This window comes from Salvelinus namaycush, chromosome 36 (genome assembly GCF_016432855.1).
Source record: "Salvelinus namaycush isolate Seneca chromosome 36, SaNama_1.0, whole genome shotgun sequence".
Taxonomy (NCBI): Eukaryota; Metazoa; Chordata; class Actinopteri; order Salmoniformes; family Salmonidae; genus Salvelinus; species Salvelinus namaycush.
In genome coordinates this window covers 14,208,024-14,230,230 of record NC_052342.1, presented here as the reverse complement: position 1 = coordinate 14,230,230, position 22,207 = coordinate 14,208,024, and the positions used below count along the sequence as shown (strand labels likewise).

The 22,207-nt window shown below is 41.4% G+C and overlaps 3 protein-coding genes across 9 annotated transcripts in view; 1 reads left to right on the top strand and 2 right to left on the bottom strand.

Annotated features, from left to right (window-relative positions):
* Positions 1 to 883: 883 nt before the first annotated feature.
* LOC120030241 lies at positions 884 to 5,223 on the bottom strand. Its single transcript, XM_038975591.1, has 4 exons — positions 4,964 to 5,223; positions 1,661 to 1,921; positions 1,183 to 1,464; positions 884 to 943 (listed from the first exon to the last, which is right to left on the bottom strand). Exons 1-4 carry the CDS (start codon positions 5,141 to 5,143, stop codon positions 884 to 886), a joined length of 783 nt encoding a protein of 260 aa, XP_038831519.1. The 5' UTR covers positions 5,144 to 5,223.
* A 1,163-nt stretch (positions 5,224 to 6,386) lies between these two features.
* Positions 6,387 to 9,329, bottom strand: LOC120030376 (oocyte zinc finger protein XlCOF6-like). Its single transcript, XM_038975763.1, has 3 exons — positions 9,050 to 9,329; positions 8,661 to 8,921; positions 6,387 to 8,272 (listed from the first exon to the last, which is right to left on the bottom strand). The coding sequence occupies exons 1-3, from the start codon at positions 9,227 to 9,229 to the stop codon at positions 6,686 to 6,688; spliced, it is 2,028 nt and encodes a 675-aa protein (XP_038831691.1). The 5' UTR covers positions 9,230 to 9,329; the 3' UTR covers positions 6,387 to 6,685.
* A 2,201-nt stretch (positions 9,330 to 11,530) lies between these two features.
* Positions 11,531 to 22,207, top strand: part of LOC120030314 (neuralized-like protein 4) — a 32,303-nt gene continuing 21,626 nt past the window's right edge. For all 7 annotated transcript variants that reach the window (XM_038975668.1, XM_038975670.1, XM_038975669.1 and 4 more), the window contains exon 1: positions 11,531 to 11,707. In XM_038975668.1, coding sequence (XP_038831596.1) covers positions 11,543 to 11,707 — 165 coding nt within the window. In that variant the 5' untranslated portion in view covers positions 11,531 to 11,542. The remainder of the gene's footprint in view (positions 11,708 to 22,207) is intronic.

The window sequence follows — 22,207 nt, the reverse complement described above, 5'->3', positions numbered from 1 at the left end:
CAGGTGCGAAGCTTGATGAATCTTGAGGTAATAAGACCGAATAAAGGTCATTGGGCATTTGTCGCAAGCATACGGCTTGGAGTCCGTGTGTGTCTTCTTATGGTCGTTAAGAGTATACTTGGTTTTGAAACACATCTGACACTGAGTGCACTGGAATGCTCTCTCTTCTGAATGAACACTTGCGTGGATTTTCAAATTTTTATTCTCTGCGAAGCACTTCCCACATGTGGGACATTGGAATGGCTTCTCTCCCCTATGGACTGATGCTTGGTGCCGTTTGAGCTCAGAAGGAGTCTTGAAACCTTTCCCACACAATTCACAACGGTGAGCTCCTCCTCCACTGTGAGTTAGCTGGTGATTCTTGAGGTATTTCAACTTAACGAAGGCTTTTGGACATTTGTCACACGCATATGAATCTGAATTTGAATTATGCAACATTGTGTGTTCCTTGAGGCCACTTTTACTTTTAAAACACTTCTGACACACGAGGCATCGGAACGGTTTCTCTGTTGAATGAACACTTGCGTGAGTGTCCAAATAATGCTTTGTTGCAAAGCACTTCCCACATGTTGGACACTCAAGCGGCTTCTCTCTTCTGTGGACCACTGCTTGGTGTATTCTTAGCTTCCAAGCAGTCGGGAAACATTTCCCGCATAATTCACAACAATAAGGTCTCTCTCCTGTGTGAGTCTGTTGATGCAGTTTTAAATTACTTGAATTCTTAAAAACCTTACCGCAATCCAGACAGTGGTGCTCTTTCTTGGTGGTGGTAGTCTTGTTTTTCTTTATGTTGGGCCTTGGCTTTATGTTGTGAACATATTCGTCATTCGAGGTTTGTCCAGCTTTAGCACTCTCCTCCTCCCATTGGTCATCAGCGTTTTCCTCACTTCCGTCTGATTCTGCCGCTGTGGGTTGCGCTTCTATTCTCTTCTTCCTCCTGGGTCTGGTGGACATCACAGAGTCCCCACTGGGAGTTTGGGGGTCTGTACTTGGGGCCTGATTGTCTATAGACCTACTTGCTGCCTTTTTGTCTATAGGCCTGCTTGCTGCCTGTGTGTCTGTAGGCCTGCTTGCTGCCTGTGTGTCTGTAGGCCTGCTTGCTGCCTGTGTGTCTGTAGGCCTGCTTGCTGCCTGTGTGTCTGTAGGCCTGCTTGCTGCCTGTGTGTCTGTAGGCCTGCTTGCTGCCTGTGTGTCTGTAGGCCTGCTTGCTGCCTGTGTGTCTGTAGGCCTGCTTGCTGCCTGTTTGTCTGTAGGCCTGCTTGCTGCCTGTTTGTCTGTAGGCCTGCTTGCTGCCTGTTTGTCTGTAATAGCCACCTGTTTGATAGACTCAATGAGTGAGGAGGAAGGTATTTTAGCTAGAGATATAAATGACTGTTCCATCGCTATGGTTTTAGCTCTGATCGTGGCCTCCTTCTTGACATTTGTAGTGTTGTCAGCCTCACCACTGGGAGTTGGCACGTCAACCTAAAAAAAAAAAAAAAAAGGATTGCAATTTTTGGAATTGTAACTCAGTCGCAGAGCAGCGCCCAAAGGTACAACGGCAGTACCAGTCAGTTTTGGGATTCAAGGATAATAATAGTAATAGGATTCATTCTCACAGATAATGTCAACCCCATGGTCGGACTGCACAATTCTTGTAAACATGTAAAATATAACATACCTCAAAATCCTCTGCAAACTCTGGTGATAAAGGTGCTTCCGTCCATTCCTCCTCTTCCTCTGTCTGTGGGGTTCTTTCCACTGTATTTTCAGGTGCTTCCTTACCATCAGCCATCTCCAATAACTTCATTTTCAGAGATTTCATCTCACTTTGACTCTGGCAAATCTCTGAACGCAGTGCTTCAGTGCCTTTGGAGATCAACTGGTTGATTTTGGTGAGAGTCTGTTTCACGAACTGTTTCATCACACATGTCAACTGGACCTACAATCAGAGAACAGATATACACTTCTTTTTTTATTCCACAACAACCTTTTTTCAAGCTGCTGATGTTTGTCATCATGAGTCTTGCACTGGAGCAGGGTTGCCATGTCATCGGTTCTCTCGCCAAATTAGCCTACTTTGAAAATGATGTTGCGGGTTGTGTGTTTTTGGGCTACTTATATATATATATATATATATAGCATTCATGCTGCCATGGCATTTTTCTTTTTAAAAAATCATATAGATTTCATTTCGCTGTGACCTGCTGCATCTGACTATTAAGAATATGTTGCTGAGTGAATGGTGGGGAGGGTCGGAATGGTGTTTGTGTTGAGACAGGGTTTCCCAAACTCGGTCCTGGGGCCCCCCTGATAATGAGTTGGTTATTATAATTCAAGGGCAAAAACTAAAATGGGGGGAGACCTAGTTTGGGAAACCCTGAGAGATCGCAGAGTCACGTGAGTGACAGAGGAGACAGAGCAGCACGCGGGCAGACGTGACAACTTTTCACCAGTTGTAGGTAGGCTATTTAGAGCATCATTATGGAGACACCTATTTCCAACGCTTTTTCCATTAAACATATTAACGCTCTAGAACTGATGCGTATCAAGTAATAATGGCAACAAAGCACTGGAAAACGACTTTAGGAGCACTAGAGCGCATTAGATACTGTTGCTTGGAGGTGGTTTGAACTGGACTTCACTTACAGAAAACCGTATTAGGCGACGGGTTTCACTCAGTTCTTGGGTCTCGAGCACCGCGTGAGTAGAAATTTGAAATGGAAGTTATGGAACTCCCTTGCGTGCTTCTGTTACGGGGAAAAGTCCACAATGAAACTAACATTAAATGTGGAGAATGATACATTTGCATCTGTTGGCCATCAAGTAGCCTAATAATCAAATGTAGCCTACCATTTGATACAATAAATGTGTTGAAATGATGATCACTGGAGTCATTGCAAATCAATTTGTGCCACTTGTGTAGCATAACTAGAGCTGGCAAATAGATTCAATAAATAGCCTATTCCTTTACTTGTTGTTGTAGCCTTGCGTTATTATGCAATTATTAATGGCCATGTTTAGTTAATTAAAATTGGAAATGATCAATTGTGATCATTGTCACTGCTCTATCACAATTGCCAATAAACTGCGGTTAGAATGCAATTAACGGTATCAGTCAGATTAGGCTGGGGGTAAAAAAACTAACACTGGCTGTTGTTGACAAGCATATTCAGTTCATATCCATATTATGAATCACATTTGAATCAGTGATTAAAATTACGACCCAAGCCTATTCCAGCAGGCTATTGGGCAACACAAATACTTCTTACCTCGAATCGCCTCACTATTCATGCTGAATAAATGAGTCTGTCAATTTGAACTAAGCAAGCTGCTAAATAGTTCTGTTTAGGCTACATCTTGCCTACGCTACTGTTGGCCATCTGAAATGAGATGCAGGCCTATCATACTGTCTTTGTGGCCTGCATCTAGCTAAGCACACCATGGCAAAGTTGAATTAATCATAAACCAAGATTTTAGAAATGACAAGTGAATCTCGCAAATAGGCAATTTATAGCAGTTTGTAGTCTTGACATCTGGCACATAATAATGGCACAATTGCCAGAAAATAGCCAAAAGAATTGTGATTCTTGCGCAGAGACTTCGTGATCCTCTGCCCAACTTTCATCACTCAAACTCTACTGTCGGATTTATCTATAGTTATGCACATGTGCAAAGGCAATGTATTTACAATTATAAACTGGGTGGTTTGACCCCTGAATGCTGATTGGCTGACAGCCGTGGTATATCAGACATTTATTTTTACTGGTCTAATTATGTTAGTAACCAGTTTATAATAGCAATAAGGCACTGCGTTGCGTCGTGCATAAGAACTGTCCTTAGTGGTGGTATATTGACCATATACCAAACCCCCTTTGGCCTTAATGGCCTTAATGCTTAATCATTTCAGTCAAATGAGTTAAATCGACATCCATTGATGGAAAATTATCTGGCAAATTTGATAAGGTTGAATTATGTTTTTTTCTTGCGACATATTCAGATTCCTTTATTACGTCACGTTATTAACTCGCAATAACTATTATTTTGATAGAAAACAATTTTTTTGTCTTACGTCGATATTTAAATGATAATGCCGGAGAAGCTGGTGTTTGGAGGATATATTGGCACGGGTGTTGTTTCGTCTCGGGCCGGCAAACCGTGCCAATATATCCACCCAAAAGCACCGGCTTCGAGGGCATTATCACTTTTTTATATACATGGGTGGTTGTTAAGGCATTTATTTTAAAGTCATAGATTTAGCCAGTGGTAACTTGTGAAATAGACACTGGCTGGAATGCGGTTTTAACCAATCAGCATTCAGGATTAGACCCACCCGTTGTATGATCATTCTTCACTCCATAACGTTATTCAATTAAAATAACTTTTATTTCCTGGGAGGGGACTTCATGTGTGGTGAAGAATGGTACATACAAGACACATAACACAAAAACATGTAGGCTACAGTACAATACAAATAAAAACTTAAGTTAAGGAATTTGATGGATGTTGCCACAAAACTAGAAGCTGCTCTCAGATTTTTTTTAATGGAGAAAGTGTTTATTGGTTCAAATGTGGCAGCTCTCTTGGCTGACAGAAAAATAAATTGTCTCGTTTTCCCGGCATTGTGGGCGGGTTTTGAGAAATATTAGCACAACCTGGCAACCCTACCCTGGATGCAGTTTCCTTCAGATGGGCCAGCAGCAAAGTAAAAATGGGCTATATCGTAAAAATATATAAAAACACAGCATTAGGGTTAGCAGTGTGGTTAATGTTAGGTTTAAAATCAGATTTGATGACATTGTGGCTGTGCCAGCTAGTGACCACTCTGCAGAGTTGCCTCCAGTATTTTATTTAATTATTTAATCTTTATTTAAACTACAGTACATGAGTCTTCTCAATAAATGCCAACCTGCACTATCAATAGCAAACTAATTAGCACATATGTTAACAGTTTGAATTTGTAGAAGTAAAGTTTGCCACTTACTTTAACCTCCAACTTGGATTCTCTTTCAAATTCCCCCGTCTCCCCTGCATCAATGTCTGTCCTGTCTTGTGTGGAAAAGACTAAGACCGCCATACATTTGTCAATTTCATCCTCCAACGACGTCATTAATTCATCCATAACAAAGACCAACTCATTATGGAAAGGATCAGGCTGCCACATCTTGATTTTGGTAGTAAATTAGCTATCAACCGCTAACGTTAAAATGTTAAGGACAACAACCACAGACCGTTTGACAACAACGCACCAACGGATGTATTCTTCTACGAGAAGCTTGACATTGCTGTATATTATATTGAAAGGCGCGTTACTGCCACCTGCTGTACTGGATGTTAACACGTAGTCCCTCATCCAACAGCCTCGTGCGCCCTCTAGTGGTCGGTCTTGTAGCACGTTCTCTGCAACTTCGCATCGAAACAACGAAGGAAATAATGCAGTCTTTCGCTGTACAGATGTTTTCTTCATAGCACACTTTCGGTGCAAATTATTTCCATAAAATAATGTGATATCTCAATGCACCGCAACGGATAATGTCCCATTCGGTGAGCAAGGCATCTACTCCTGTCGAGTCATCATATTGACTTGGATTTGCAATATCCAGCACTGCAATCATTGATTGATCTCTATTTTCTCTATCTCTATCTCTATTTTAATGTATACGTATTATTAACGAACAGTATCATTGAAGCATAATGCATGCCTTATATAGCGATGCCTGTCTGGATGCTGAATGAACCAGACACTGGTTCTACGCGTTTCCCTTTCTAAGAGGTAAGTATATACCGCCACCTGTTGTGCACTACTAGATAGTGCATTGACTTTGCTAAAGAGTCTGTAGACGATGTTTTCCTGGTGAAGTCACATGGTCATGTGAAAACTCCTGGTCCTAACCACAAGCTACAGCGGCCACAACTGGGGCCTGTTCAGAGAGATGTTGTTACAGAATGTTAAATTCAGAAACGTGTCGTGTAGAACAGATATGATTGGTTGTTAGAATAAGGAATTGTGTCAGCTCTATTCATTCTATTTCTATAGGCAACTGCCAGAATGTTTCACATCATTGGATACAGCCCTGCATGATCTTGATGACTTCTAAACATGGAGATGTGTTAATTCAGGGAGGCATCTGTCTGCTCGATGTATTACTGTGAAATAAACTTATTGAGGGCTTGAGTCGTTATTGAGTAGTTACTGGGTGAAAGTCTCTATTATTCATGTTTTGTAGTGACTATCATTATAGCCTAATATTTTACATGGTCAAAGTATGATTTTTTCAGATGTTCATCTATTCCACAATACTGACATCTATATAAAAAATGACTTAAAAACAAATGTGTGGCACTGCGCTCTATCATAGCCAAGTCTAAAGGTTGTATATTGATTAACAAGTAAACACATGTTTGTAGTGAAACAAGAACATTACAACTTTAATCCCAATTCCAAAATAATAATGAATGACAAAGCATTGTCAGAATGAAAGATACAGGTTGTGCCTGTAACCTGCATCCAACCAGAGGCGCAATTTAAGAGGGTTATAGATCCCCTAATATGTTCATTTTTAAAATGTATTACTGGCCAAGTCTGTATACATCAAAAAATATATATTCAAAACAAATGTTATTGGTACTGTGCAAGGAAACATGCATGTTTGTAGTGAAAACATAACATATTACAACGTCACAATTCCAAAATAACAATAAAAAGTCAAACCAACACCGCAGCCTCCTCTTGACAACCCTGAAACATATGGATTCTGAAATGGGTGAAATCCTTATATTTCTTGCCACATTTCCCACAGACGTGGGGTTTGTTGACAGAGTGATGATTTGCGATGTGGGTTTTAAGGTAGGACGCCAGGGCAAAGTTTTTACTGCAGTAATCACAGGTGAACGGCTTCTCTCCGGTGTGCAAGGCTGCATGGACTTGAAACGATTCGTGTTGATAGAAACCCTTGCCACATTCGTCACAGGTATAAGGTGGGTCTTCGGTGTGGGTGCGTTCGTGTCCCTTGAGCCCACGTTCACCTTTGAAGCCTTTCCCACAGTGGCTGCACGCGAATGGCTTGCTGGTCAGGTGCGAGATTTCATGCCTTCTGAGGTAATAAGACCGAATAAAGGTCATTGGGCATTTGTCGCAAGCATACGGCTTGGAGTCCGTGTGTGTCTTCTTATGGGCGTTAAGAGTATACTTGGTTTTGAAACACATCTGACACTGAGTGCACTGGAATGCTCTCTCTCCTGAATGAACACTTGTGTGAATTTTCAAATTGGTCTTTGTTGCGAAGCACTTCCCACATGTGGGACATTGGAATGGCTTCTCTCCCCTATGGACTGATGCTTGGTGCTGTTTGAGCTGAGAAGGAGTCTTGAAACCTTTCCCACACAATTCACAACGGTGAGCTCCTCCTCCACTGTGAGTTAGCTGGTGATTCTTGAGGTATTTCAACTTAACGAAGGCTTTTGGACATTTGTCACACGCATATGAATCTGAATTTGAACTGTGCATCATTGTGTGTTCCTTGAAGCCCTTTTTACTTTTAAAACACTTCTGACACACGAGGCATCGGAACGGTTTCTCTGTTGAATGAACACTTGCGTGAGTGTCCAAATAACTCTTTGTTGCAAAGCACTTCCCACATGTTGGACACTCAAGCGGCTTCTCTCTTCTGTGGACCACTGCTTGGTGTATTCTGAGCTTCCAAGCAGTCGGGAAACATTTCCCGCATAATTCACAACAATAAGGTCTCTCTCCTGTGTGAGTCTGTTGATGCAGTTTTAAATTACTTGAATTCTTAAAAACCTTACCGCAATCCAGACAGTGGTGCTCTTTCTTGGTGGTGGTAGTCTTGTTTTTCTTTATGTTGGGCCTTGGCTTTATGTTGTGAACATATTCGTCATTCGAGGTTTGTCCAGCTTTAGCACTCTCCTCCTCCCATTGGTCATCAGCGTTTTCCTCACTTCCGTCTGATTCTGCCGCTGTGGGTTGCGCTTCTATTCTCTTCTTCCTCCTGGGTCTGGTGGACATCACAGAGTCCCCACTGGGAGTTTGGGGGTCTGCACTTGTGGCCTGATTGTCTATAGACCTACTTGCTGCCTGTTTGTCTGTAGGCCTGCTTGCTGCCTGTTTGTCTGCAATAGCCACCTGTTTGATAGACTCAATGAGTGAGGAGGAAGGTATTTTAGCTAGAGATATAAATGACTGTTCCATCGCTATGGTTTTAGCTCTGATCGTGGCCTCCTTCTTGACATTTGTAGTGTTGTCAGCCTCACCACTGGGAGTTGGCACGTCAACCTGAAAAAAAAAAGCATTGCGATTTTTGGAATTGTAACTCAGCCGCAGAGCAGAGCCCAAAGGCAGTACCAGTCAGTCCTAGTATTCAAGGATTTTTATTTTACCTTCATTTAACTAGGCAAGTCAGTTAAGAATAAATTCTTATTTTCAATGACAGCCTAGGAACAGTGGGTTAACTGCCTTGTTCAGGGGCAGAACGACAGATTTTTACATTGTCAGCTTGGGGATTCGATCTTGCAACCTTTCGGTTACTAGTCCAACGCTCTAACCACTAGGCTACCTGCCGCCCCGGATAATAATAGTAGTAGGCTCATTCTCAAAGATAACTTCAACTCCATGGATAACTTCAACCCCCACGATTCTTGCAAACATGTAAAATATAACATACCTCAAAATCCTCTGCAAACTCTGGTGATAAAGGTGCTTCCGTCCATTCCTCCTCTTCCTCTGTCTGTGGGGTTCTTTCCACTGTATTTTCAGGTACTTCCTTACCATCAGCCATCTCCAATAACTTCATTTTCAGAGATTTCATCTCACTTTGACTCTGGCAAATCTCTGAACGCAGTGCTTCAGTGCCTTTGGAGATCAACTGGTTGATTTTGGTGAGAGTCTGTTTCACGAACTGTTTCATCACACATGTCAACTCGACCTACAATCAGAGAACAGGCTACTTATTTGTCATTCAACAACAAGCTGTATCCAAGCTGGTTATATAAAACAAATGATTAACACGGAAGATAACATTTCGTATTTGTAGAAGTAAAGTCGGCCACTTACTTTTACCTCCAACTTGGATTCTCTTTCAATTTCCCCTGTCTCTCCTGCATCAATGCCTGTACTGTATTGTGTTGAGGAGACCGAGAACGCCATACATTTGTCAATTTCCTCCTCCAACGACATCATTAATTCATTCATAATAGAGACCAACTCATTGTGGACAGGATCGGGCTGCCACATCTTGTATTTGGTAGTTAATTATCAACCACTAATGTTACATTTTTAACAAAAAACTGATGAAGTTGAACACACGGAAATATCAGACAGTACAGTAGATATATACTTCTGCCAGCTTGACATGACATAGAAAGGTGCATTACTGCCACCTGCTGTACTGGATGTCAAAACTTAGTCCCTCCTCCAACAGCCTCGTGCGCCCTCTAGTGGTCCATCTTTATTTTTTGTAATTTAGCAGACGCCATTAACCAGAGCGATTTACAGGAGCAATTCGGGTTAAGTGCCCTTGCACAAGGGCACATTGATAGATTTTCACCTAATTAGCTCAGGGATTTGAACCACAACGGCCCAACGCTCTTAACTGCTAGGCTACCATCTTGTAACATGAGTCCTGCAACTTTTCCATCAAAACAGTGAAGAAAATAGAGCAGTGGAGGTGTCATATAAAACCTCTGTCCAACAGGGAAATGGTTCCAATCATTTTTACACCATTAATTTTCCCCATAGAGAATTTTAGAAACACTTCAAATAAGGGCTGTGTTTCGTGTAGGCTTACCCTCGGGTGACGTTTTGGTAACCATGTAATCTCTCTCGGACAAGGTGGCTTTTATTAATATATTCGTTTCTATTTACTCTCAGATTCTAAAATGTTAATTAGCATCAAAGTAGACATCATCCCTGCAAGCTCATGCACATCATCTTTAGCTGACACCTTTGCTAACAGGTATTGTGTCAATTGAAAACTTTCACAGAATTGTCAATTTAATGAAATGTAGCCAACTTATTTATTACTACATGTAGCTAACATTAGATAGCTACTGCAGAGATGCTTACTTTTGCCTCGTTTCAGCAGTCTCGTTCAGGTCATCATGACATTTGTAGTTCTTTATGATAGCCACATTAGCAGCTAATTAGCATTACATTTTGGGGGGTAAATACGAAAGTCACCTTGTCCTAGAAAGATTTACATGGTTATCAAAACGTCACACCAGGGTAAGCTTACACGAAACACAGCTCTTATTTAAAGTGTTTCGAAAATCCCCTATTAGAATAATGATTGGATCTATTTCCTTGTTTGACCGCTATGTTTTATAGGTAATATGACTCATACTGTGGTACTATATAATGGAGTCTTTCACTGTAAAAATGTTTTCTTCATAGCTCAATTTTGGGCAAAATTATTTCCATAAAATAATGTGATATTTCAATACACAGCAACTGATAATGTCCCATTCAGTGACCAAGGCATACTTATGTCAAGTCATCATAATGACTTGGATTTGCAATATCCAGCTGACTCACGCACTGCTATCAATGATTGATCTCTATTTTAATATTTATGCATTATTAATGAACAGTATCATCGTAGCATAATGCATGCCTTATATAGTGCTACCTGTCTGGATGCTGAATGAACCAGAAACTGTAAGTTCTATGTGCTTGAAATTCCCAGTGGTGTAAAGTACAGATCCGCGACTTTTTTTCAATTTTCTCTTAAGTATTTTTGGGGGGATTTTTGGGGGGATATCTGTACTTTACTTTACTATTTATATTTTTGACAACTATTACTTTTACTTCACTACATTCCTAAAAAAATTATGTACTTTTTACTCCATACATTTTCATACAAAGTACTCGGTACATTTTGAATTCTTAGCAGGACAGAAAATGGGCCAATTCGCACACTTATCAAGAGAACATTCCTGGTCATCTCTACTGCCTCTGATCTGGCGGACTTTAAATGATGTCTGAGTGTTAGTGTGACCCTGGCTATCCGTAAATAAATAAATAATAAATAAAATATAAGGAATGTGTAATTATTTGTACTTTTACTTTTGATACTTAAGTATATTCTAGCAACTACATTTACTTTTGATACTTAAGTATATTTAAAACCAAAGACTTTTAGACCTTTACTCAAGTAGTATTTTACTGGGTGACTTTCACTTTTACTTGAGTCATTTTCTATTAAGGTACCTTTACTTTTACTCAAGTATGAAAATGTAGTACTTTTTCCACCACTGGAAATTCCTGGTTTCAAAGCGTTTATATTAAGTTGTGGTTTATGGTAGAAGTATGCATATAAATCAAGGCCCATTCTCGGAAATCAGTGATAAATGTTCTGTTGATTGATTGGATTGATTATGGAGAGAACGCGCGCTACCACACTTGCATATAGCAAGTTTGCTCGCTTGACCTTATGCCGTTCATCTTTAAAAAAAAGTGGGCGTTTATTTCGAGTTACACGCAAAAGAAAAAACGGAGCTTTATATTGTCGCAAACCCGTGTGTCGCGAAGCAAGCCGCCCCTGTGAAGATGGCGGCTGAGCTGCACCCGTGTAGCGGAAAGCTAATCGGACTGTCGAATTCGAACCGAACCGCTCAGCGGAACCAACCAGTCCAGGAGTTTAACAACGGTTTGGTTCTAAGCAGAGAGCCGCTGAAAGATCGTGATGTATTCACCGTCCGTATTGACAAGAAGGTAAATAGAACTGTCACTTTCGGAAGGGGGAGAGTGCAGCTAACGCGTTAGTGCCAGTGGGGACGGGGTCTCTTGTCCGCAGTGGTGCTCGTACCTTCTATTCAGTGCTGCTTGGGCGTGCGCTGTATGACAATCAAGCAGTACGGGATTTACAGCTATAAGTTTAGTTATATCCTGTCCAAAATGCACTAACATTTTTGTAATGGCCTATTGACAACTGAAAGTGTTTAACATAATTAGCGAGCTAGCATGGGGTGGTGTTTGTGTGGTCCAGTTAATGTTTTTGAAGGTGGCTAGCTACGTTAGCTAGTTTAGACGGCTAACTAGCATATCTTTGCTACCGATTTCAAGTCTAGCTCTACAGTAGTTATCTAAGTTATAGCTAACGTTAGCCGTACTAGCGAGCTTTTTTGGTGTGTTGATCGAACCAGTAGGTGCATCGCTGTCAACACAATAGGTTAACGTTAGTTAGTTTTCAACGACTTGCTACTAGCTAACTAGTTAGTTAGACTAGTTTAGTCAATTGCCTATTATTACCACGACCAACATCGAGCCAGATGGGTTCAGTTGAATAGAAAACTTAGCTCGTTTAACGTTAGTCATGAGTTTGCTTGGTTGACATGCAAAGTAGAGCTAACGTTAGCTAGGTAGATCATTTTTGACAGCAGCACTCCAACTAGCTAGCTAGCCACAGTCACTTGGTTGACAGCAGCATTTCAGTTAGTGACATGTCCAGCTAGTACTAGCTAGTAGTCAGAGGACGTCTACCTAATGACATCTAGACGAGAGAAGCATACTGGTTGATTCAAGTTAACCTATCTGTCAGGTAGCCCCTATGCCACTACTGTGTTCTTGACCATAGATGCATACAGTAGAACCCCATTTAATATATTCTCGGTGGTCTTGATAAGCAAAAGACGGCGGGTAAAGGGCAAAGCAGATCTCAGTATTATCCTAGTTGGTGCATTGTCATCTCGAGGTAGAAGTTGCATTCACCCCTAACCACAGCTCTTTGGTCAGATAATTTACACATTTTGACAAAAACAACTGACCGGTCTGCTAGGGGAAAACCTCTCCCTATTCTGCACAGGCTTATTCCTGAAAAACATAGCTGTAGTTTCTATGTGATGCACATTGTTTTGAGCCCTAATCTATCATCATGTAGTTTTAGGCTAACGGTTAGTTACTGTTATAGGTCTACCTGACTGTGCAGCATTTAGACTCCTTATCACTATGCCGACCGCAGCAACTAGTTTGCCTGTTATCCAATTATAATGGCAGATAGCCGGCCTGTTGCCATGATTACTGGTCTGCTGGCCTGGTGGTGTGTCAACAACATAGCAGCAGTCAGTGTCCCTCTCAAACCTGTGTGGGTTGTTGGCAGAGGGCATTAGTACTGTTTCCTCCAATGCCTAGGTGCCAACTGGGGTGACACACAGCTCAGTGAACACATAGAGGGCAACAGAACATATGGTCCTTATCTTTAATCGTCGAGAAAAAATCCTTAAAATAAAAAGAGACGTTTACTGTAGCAGTTTTGCACAGATCCATACAGCTATATAGCCTCCATCCGACGAAACTACACTCCTGCCACACTTCCCGAGTTACGCTTACACGTAGGTGTTCAGAGCCTGCTAGATTGTTATTTAGCGCAGGTGGTTGCCTCTTGTCTTTCGTCTGTTTTTTGTAAACAAGCATTGTAACATGGAGATATGGCCGTGTGAGAACACTAACCCTATCAAGGTGTGTGTCAATTTAACCTTTTGTTCTTTGAAAATGATTTCTTGCTGATATGAAAGATACGGTCCTTATGCTTCCAATACCGTACCACAAGCTAATGTTCAGATTGAGTGTCGGGGTTCTTAACAAAACACCCCCGTGCAGAATACATTTTTAATCCAATGACTCTTATGTGTAATGGAACAGATCACTAGCTAGATACATTGATAACAAACTCACACATGAAACGCATAGCTAGCTAGACAGATAACATTAACAGATAGGCCTTACTTCCTCCCAACATTGAGTGACCCGATATGTCTTCACTGACAATAGTTTCATGGCCAGTATCATCACATGTATCGAAGCTATAATGGATCCATATCTGTAATTGCATGAGGGATATCAATATCTATGTTTGTGCAACAAACATGGCATTGTTGCTACAGTAATGCTTGTAGTGAATTCACATTGGTTGAGCGTGCTCTTGTGTTCTGTCCAAATGCACCAAAACCAAGCTGGTAGATTCATATATGCAATGCATTTTCACGCTTCATATCCAAATTGTCTACAGTACCAGTCGAACGTTTGGACACACCTACTCATTCAAGGGTTTCATTTTTACTATTTTCTACATTGTAGAATAATAGTGAAGACATCAAAACTATGAAATATCACATAGGGAATCATGTAGTAGCCAAAAAATTGTTAAACAAATCAAAATATATTTGAGATTCTTCAAAGTAGCCACGCTTTGCCTTGATGACTGCGTTGCACACTCTTGGCATTCTCTCAACCAGCTTCACCTGGAATGTTTTTCCAACAGTCTTGAAGGAGTTCCCACATATGCTGAGCACTTGTTGGCTGCTATTCCTTCTCTGCGGTCCGACTCATCCCAAACCATCTCAATTGGGTTGAGGTCGGGTGATTGTGGAGGTCAGGTCATCTGATGCAGCACTCCATCACTCTCCTTCTTAGTCAAATAGCCTGGAGGTGTGTTGTCCTGTTGAAAAATAAATGATAGTCCCACTAAGCGCAAACCAGATGGGATGGCGTATCGCTGCAGAATGCTGTGCCAGCCATGATGGTTAAGTGTGCCTTGAATTCTAAATATGTCACTGACAGTGTCACCAGCAAAGCCCAAATAAAATTTTATTGTTCGCACACATGTTTAGCAGATGTTATTGCGGGTGTAGCGAAATGCTTATGTTTCTAGGTCCAACAGTGCTGTAATATCTAACAAGTAATATATACAGTGGGGAGAACAAGTATTTGATACACTGCCGATTTTGCAGGTTTTCCTACTTACAAAGCATGTAGAGGTCTGTAATTTTTATCATAGGTACACTTCAACTGTGAGAGACGGAATCTAAAACAAAAATCCAGAAAATCACATTGTATGATTAAGTAATTAATTTGCATTTTATTGCATGACATAAGTATTTGATACATCAGAAAAGCAGAACTTAATATTTGGTAGTGAAACCTTTGTTTGCAATTACAGAGATCATACGTTTCCTGTAGTTCTTGACCAGGTTTGCACACACTGCAGCAGGGATTTTGGCCCACTCCTCCATACAGACCTTCTCCAGATCCTTCAAGTTTCGGGGCTGTCGCTGGGCAATACGGACTTTCAGCTCCCTCCAAAGATTTTCTATTGGGTTCAGGTCTGGAGACTGGCTAGGCCACTCCAGGACCTTGATGCTTCTTACGGAGCCACTCCTTAGTTGCCCTGGCTGTGTGTTTCGGGTCGTTGTCATGCTGGAAGACCCAGCCACGACCCATCTTCAATGCTCTTACTGAGGGAAGGAGGTTGTTGGCCAAGATCTCGCGATACATGGCCCCATCCATCCTCCCCTCAATACGGTGCAGTCGTCCTGTCCCCTTTGCAGAAAAGCATCCCCAAAGAATGATGTTTCCACCTCCATGCTTCACAGTTGGGATGGTGTTCTTGGGGTTGTACTCATCCTTCTTCTTCCTCCAAACACGGCGAGTGGAGTTTAGACCAAAAAGCTCTATTTTTGTCTCATCAGACCACATGACCTTCTCCCATTCCTCCTCTGGATAATCCAGATGGTCATTGGCAAACTTCAGACGGGCCTGGACATGCGCTGGCTTGAGCAGGGGGACCTTGCGTGCACTGCAGGATTTTAATCCATGACGGCGTAGTGTGTTACTAATGGTTTTCTTTGAGACTGTGGTCCCAGCTCTCTTCAGGTCATTGACCAGGTCCTGCCGTGTAGTTCTGGGCTGATCCCTCACCTTCCTCATGATCATTGATGCCCCACGAGGTGAGAGCTTGCATGGAGCCCCAGACCGAGGGTGATTGACCGTCATCTTGAACTTCTTCCATTTTCGAATAATTGCGCCAACAGTTGTTGCCTTCTCACCAAGCTGCTTGCCTATTGTCCTGTAGCCCATCCCAGCCTTGTGCAGGTCTACAATTTTATCCCTGATGTCCTTACACAGCTCTCTGGTCTTGGCCATTGTGGAGAGCTTGGAGTCTGTTTGATTGAGTGTGTGGACAGGTGTCTTTTATACAGGTAACGAGTTCAAACAGGTGCAGTTAATACAGGTAATGAGTGGAGATCAGGAGGGCTTCTTAAAACTAACAGGTCTGTGAGAGCTGGAATTCTTACTGGTTGGTAGGTGATCAAATACTTATGTCATGCAATAAAATGCAAATTAATTACTTAAAAATCATACAATGTGATTTTCTGGATTTTTGTTTTAGATTCCGTCTCTCACAGTTGAAGTGTACCTATGATAAAAATTACAGACCTCTACATGCTTTGTAAGTAGGAAAACCTGCAAAATCGACAGTGTATCAAATACTTGTTCTCCCCACTGTAACAATTTCACAACAATACACACAAATCTAAGTAATGGAATTAAGAATGTATAAATATATGGACGAGCAATGTCAGAGCGGCATAGACTAAGATACAGTAGAATAGAATCACACCTCCTCCATGCTTCACGGTGGGAACCACACATGCGGAGATCATCCGCTCACCTGCTCTGCGTCTCACAAAGACAAGGCGGTTGCAACCAAAAATCTCAAATTTGGACTGCAGACCAAAGGACAGATTTCCACCGGTCTAATGTCCATTGCTTGTGTTTCTTGGCCCAAGCAAGTCTATTCTTCTTATTGTTGTCCTTTAGTAGTGGTTTCTTTGCAGCAATTTGACCATGAAGGCCTGTTTCACGTAGTCACCTCTGAACAGTTGAGGTTGAGATGTGTCTGTTACTTGAACTCTGAAGCATTTATTTGGGCTGGTAACTCTAATGAATTTATCCTCTGCAGCAGAGGTGACTCTGGGTCTTCCTTTCCTGTGGTGGTCCTCATGAGGGACAGTTTCATCATAGCGCTTGATGGTTTTTGCTACTACACTTGAAGAAACATTCAAAGTTCTTGAAATGTTCTGTATTGACTGACCTTCATGAGGGACAGTTTCATCATAGCGCTTGATGGTTTTTGCTACTACACTTGAAGAAACATTCAAAGTTCTTGAAATGTTCTGTATTGACTGACCTTCATGTCTTAAAGTAATGATGGACTGTCGTTTCTCTTTGCTTATTTGAGCTGTTCTTGCCGTAATATGGACTTTTACCAAATAGGGTGATCTTCTGTATACCACCCCTACCTTGTCGCAACACAACTGATTGGCTCAAACGCATTAAGAAGGAAAGAAATTCCACAAATTAACTTTTAACAAGGCACACCTGTTAATTGAAATGCATTCCAGGTGACTACCTCATGAAGCTGGTTGAGAGAGTGCAAAGCTGTCATCAAGGCAAAGAGTGGCTACTTTGAAGAATCAGAAATATATTTAGATTTGTTTAACACTTTTTGGGGGGTTACTACATGCTTCCACATGTTATTTCATGGGTTAGGGTTAGTCTTGATAGTCTTCACTATTATTCTAAAATGTATTAAATAATGAAAAACCATTGAATGAGTAGGTGTCCATACTTTTGACTGGTACCTTTTTAGTAACACCATTGAGTAACACCATTGAGTTGCAAACTCAAATTTTTGATTCTTTAGAATGATTTAGACGTGCGTGAAAATGCCTAATATAGGTACCATTAACTTGCACTGGATTTCTGACACAAATGCTAAAAAGTTAGCATTTGAAACAGTCGTCAGGTAAACAAAATCAAAGCATGGGTTGCTGTCATACCTGGTACATTGACAGCTTACAGGGTAAGAAAACCACAAATTAAGTTGGGTGAACTATCCCTTTAACAATTTGGGGGGTTCTTTAAAAAAATGATCACCTAATAGTAGGAAACGCACCATCTAGTGGTCAGAACTTGGTAATATCAGGATGTAGGATGGGACATAAACCCAACTAGTTTCACTGAACAGGGGGGGAAAAATGAAATTCACTGAGAATACAATGAATAGGATGAAGAAACAATCTTCCGAGCCGCAGCTCCGTACTGTTCAAACAGAACTGATGCTATATACTCGTTGTTGGTGTGGGTGGCTTTTGACTTTCTTTGTGTTCGTCATGTTAGAAAAAAAGTTAAAATCGGATGTTAGATACTATATTTATTGAATATTATATGAATTCTATAAATTTAAAATGGCCAATTTGGGTGCAATCAATTAGTTTAATCAATTAGTTTAATTTCTCAGCTCAAATTATATTCAACAAAACTAGCATTCCTGCAAAATGATATCTGTTTGTTCTGAAATCGTTGGTTACAATCAGATGGTGAATGTCAACCCTCTCTTGTGTTTTGAGGTAGAACGACCCATCAGTTTGCTCTAAGTGGAATATTATGGTGTTGGTAATGTTGACAGTAGAGTATATGTGGGACAGTAGTATGGTAAGCAGTAGTATGTGCCTGCCTAACTCCACCGATTGCTGTCTTTGTAGTGTGTCTGTCAGAGATGAGGAGCTGCAGTGGATTGTTCACAGATTAGTTTTTCTGTGTTTGTGTACGCGTTCGTTTGCAGATGTGTTTTAAGATTTGTTCGTCGTTTGTACGGGATATGTATGGTATACATCGTCCAAGGAAATGCATTTCCTTGGACGATGTATACCATGCGTGCGTATGATTAGAAAGGGAGCGAGATGGGTATGAGTGTGCGTGTGTTTGTTTGTATGAGAGAGACTGAGAGAGGGCCTAGATTGCAACATTTGAATTTACACATCTCACATACTGTGTTGTGTTTAGAGATGGACTGGGTTGGTCCATGTAAGTGGATGATGGAAGATAACTTTGTCTTTCCATCATATCGATCCTATTAAATTACTAGAGGGGATCATCATCTATATTCAGCCTCAGATTTTATTCTTGAGTGGGTGGTCAGGGGGCAGGAATATAATTACACATTTGTAAATTGCAGATTGACTGCAAGAAGCCTAAACGGATATAATATTTGACTAAAACATAATAATTTCCAACCTTGCTTACATTTGTATACGATTAAATATCTCGCTATTATGTGTGGGAATATAATATAAATATAAAAATATAATTATAAATACAGTTTATATGGGTTTTATACCAATTGTCTGTAGAAATAGCATCTAAAATATATGTAAACAGACTGTCTCAGTTTTTGTTTTATTGGAAAGCTGTGAGTGCTGTTATGAGACAAAAGTACTTAGTACTTAGACAAGTTGTTAATGCAATATCATCAACTGATTTCAGCCAGTGCATGGCTGGGTGTTGTTTGAATGGAATGTTGGCATATTGGCAGTTATTTAGACACGTTTATGGAATCATTCGGGTTCCCGAGTGGCTCAGTGGTCTAAGACACTGCATCTCAGTGCAATACTGCAGTACCTGATTTGAATCCAGGCTGCATCACATCCGGCCGTGATTGGGAGTCCATAGGGCGGCGCACAATTGGCCCAGCGTCGTCCAGGTTTGGTCATTGTAAATAAGAATGTGTTCTTAACTGACGTGCCTAGTTAAATAAAGGTTAAAGATTTTATTTTAGTTCCTCTAAAACTGTCTGGCTAGCTAACAAACGTACAGTGCAGATACTATTGTATACAAAGTGTATGTGGACACTCCTTCAGATTAGTGGATTCGGCTATCTCAGCCACACCCTTTGCTGACAGTGTGTATAAAATAGAGCACACCGCCATGCAATCTCCATAGACAAACATTGGCAGTAGAATGGCCTTACTGAAGAGCTCAGTGATTTTAAACGTGGCACCGACATAGGATGCCATCTTTCCAACTAGTCCGTTCGTCAAATTTCTTCCCTGCTATAGCTGCCCTGGTAAGTGCTGTAAGTGCTGTGAAGTGAATACTTCTAGGCGCGACAACGGCTCAGACGCAAAGTGAGGCTGGTAATTCTAATGAACTTATCCTCTGCAGCAGAGGTAACTCTGGGTCTTCCTTTCCTGTGGCAGTCCTCATGAGACTGCACTTGAAGAAACGTTCAAAGTTCTTGACATTTTCCGTATTGACTGACCTTCATGTCTTAAAGTAATGATGGACTGTCATTTCTCTTTGCTTATTTGAGCTGTTGTTGCCATAATATGGACTTGGTCCTTTACCAAATAGGGCTATCTTCTGTACACCACCGCTACCTTGTCACAGCACAACTGATTTACTCAAACTCATTAAGAAGGAAAGAAATTCCACAAATTAACTTTTTAACAAGGCACACCTTTTAATTGAAATGCATTCCAGGTGACTACCTCATGAAGCTGGTTGAGAGATTGCCAAGAGTGTGCAAAGCTGTCATCAAGGCAAAGGCTATTTTGAAGAATCTCAAATCTAAAATATATTTGTTTAACACCTTAGTTACAACATGATTCCGTACGTGTTATTTCATAGTTTTGATGTCTTCACTATTATTCTACAATGTAGAAAATAGTAAAAAATAAAGAAAGCCTTGAATTAGTAGGTGTTCTAAAACTTTTGACCGGTAGTGTAGTTGCAAATGGGCAGACCAACTCTATATTAAAGGCTATGATTTTGGAATTAGATGTTCAAAGCGCAAGTGTCCACATACTTTTGGTCATGTAGTGTAAATTCTTCAAATTGATAAATTTACATTATTACAGCACTGGCAAACAATGGTTGACCAACTCCCTCACCAATGGTTGACCTTTTATAGTCCCAGTCAGTATTATATAGAATGTTTCTACCCTTCCCAACTGTGGGGAAAATAACCTGTGATTACCTAGGTTACCCCATTGACTCACAGTAAAAACTAGTACCTTTTTCAAATGCAATATTCTTTTCAAAGTTTCTTTAAGTACAACATGTCTAAAGATGACTTAAAACATTGCCTGCTCCCAAGTGGTCTTGTAAGGCTTCCCGCATGCCCCTTTTCATGATGGTGCTAGCATCCATGCGAGTAACTAGCTAGCCAAGACCTACAATGCAAACAAACGGACTATAAACAGCTACAAGTAGTGAGTGGACTTACAGACTATACTAAACAAGTTTAATGTCTTACCTGGGTTGAAATGTTTTCCACAAACATAGCTACATTGTAGCTGTGTTAGAGAGGGGTAAAGATAAAGATGGTTTTGTAGCCTACTTGGACACCGGGTCCCCACATTTTCCATGCCTGAAGCCACAGGGCTCTTGTCGCAGGCTCTATTTCCCTACGTGGGAGCATTGCAATCCGTAGTTCGGGATTTTTCACCTGGTTACATGTACATTTCATCTATAAGTCTCTGCTAGGTAAAGCTCCGCCTTATCTCAGCTCACTGGTCACGATAACAACACCCACCCGTAGCACGCGTTCCAGCAGGTATATCTCACTGGTCATTCCCAAAGCCAACACCTACTTTGGCTGCCTTTCCTTCCAGTTCTCTGCTGCCAATGACTGGAACGAATTGCAAAAATCACTGAAGCTGGAGACTTATATCTCCTTCTCTAACTTTAAACATCAGCTATCTGAGCAGCTAACTGATCGCTGCAGCTGTACATAGCCCATCTGTAAATCAAATTTCAAATCAAATGTATTTATATAGCCCTTCTTACATCAGCTGATATCAAAGTGCTGTACAGAAACCCAGCCTAAAACCCCAAACAGCAAGCAATACAGGTGTAGAAGCACAGTGGCCAGGAAAATCTCCCTAGAAAGGCCAAAACCTAGGAAGAAACCTAGAGAGGAGCCAGGCTATGAGGGGTGGCCAGTCCTCTTCTGGCTGTGCTGGGTGGAGATTATAACAGAACATGGCCAAGATGTTCAAATGTTCATAAATGACCAGCATGGTCAAATAATAGTAATCGCAGTGAACAGGCCAGGGTTCCATAGCCGCAGGCAGAACAGTTGAAACTGGAGCAGCAGCACGGCAAGGTTGACTGGGGACAACAAGGAATCATCATGACAGGTAGTCCTGAGGCATGGTCCTAGGGAGAGAGCATACTTAAATTCACACAGGACACCGGATAAGACAGGAGAAATACTCCAGATATAACAGACTGACCCTAGCCCCCCGACACAAACTACTGCAGCATAAATACTGGAGGCTGAGACAGGAGGGGTCAGGAGACACTGTAGCCCCATCCGATGCAATACTACAGGGCCAAACAGGCAGGATATAACCCCACCCACTTTACCAAAGGACAGCCCCCACACCACTAGAGAGATATCTTCAACCACAAACTTACCACCCTGAGACATGGCCGAGTATAGCCCACAAAGATCTCCGCCACGGTACAACCCAAGAGGGGGCGCCAACCCAGACAGGAAGACCACGTCAGTGACTCAACCCACTCAAGTGACGCACCCCTCCTAGGGACGGCATGGAAGAGCACCAGTAAGCCAGTGACTCAGCCCCT

Coding starts and splice junctions, on each gene's coding strand:
- LOC120030241 (XM_038975591.1), bottom strand. CDS start 5,143: ATGTGGCAGCCTGATCCTTTCCATAATGAGTTGGTCTTTGTTATGGAT. Junction 1,922..4,963: donor AATCCAAGTTGGAGGTTAAA/GTAAGTGGCAAA, acceptor CTCTGATTGTAG/GTCCAGTTGACATGTGTGAT. Junction 944..1,182: donor GGCCTACAGACACACAGGCA/GCAAGCAGGCCT, acceptor GATGTCCACCAG/ACCCAGGAGGAAGAAGAGAA.
- LOC120030376 (XM_038975763.1), bottom strand. CDS start 9,229: ATGTGGCAGCCCGATCCTGTCCACAATGAGTTGGTCTCTATTATGAAT. Junction 8,922..9,049: donor AATCCAAGTTGGAGGTAAAA/GTAAGTGGCCGA, acceptor CTCTGATTGTAG/GTCGAGTTGACATGTGTGAT. Junction 8,273..8,660: donor AGTTTGCAGAGGATTTTGAG/GTATGTTATATT, acceptor TTTTTTTTTCAG/GTTGACGTGCCAACTCCCAG.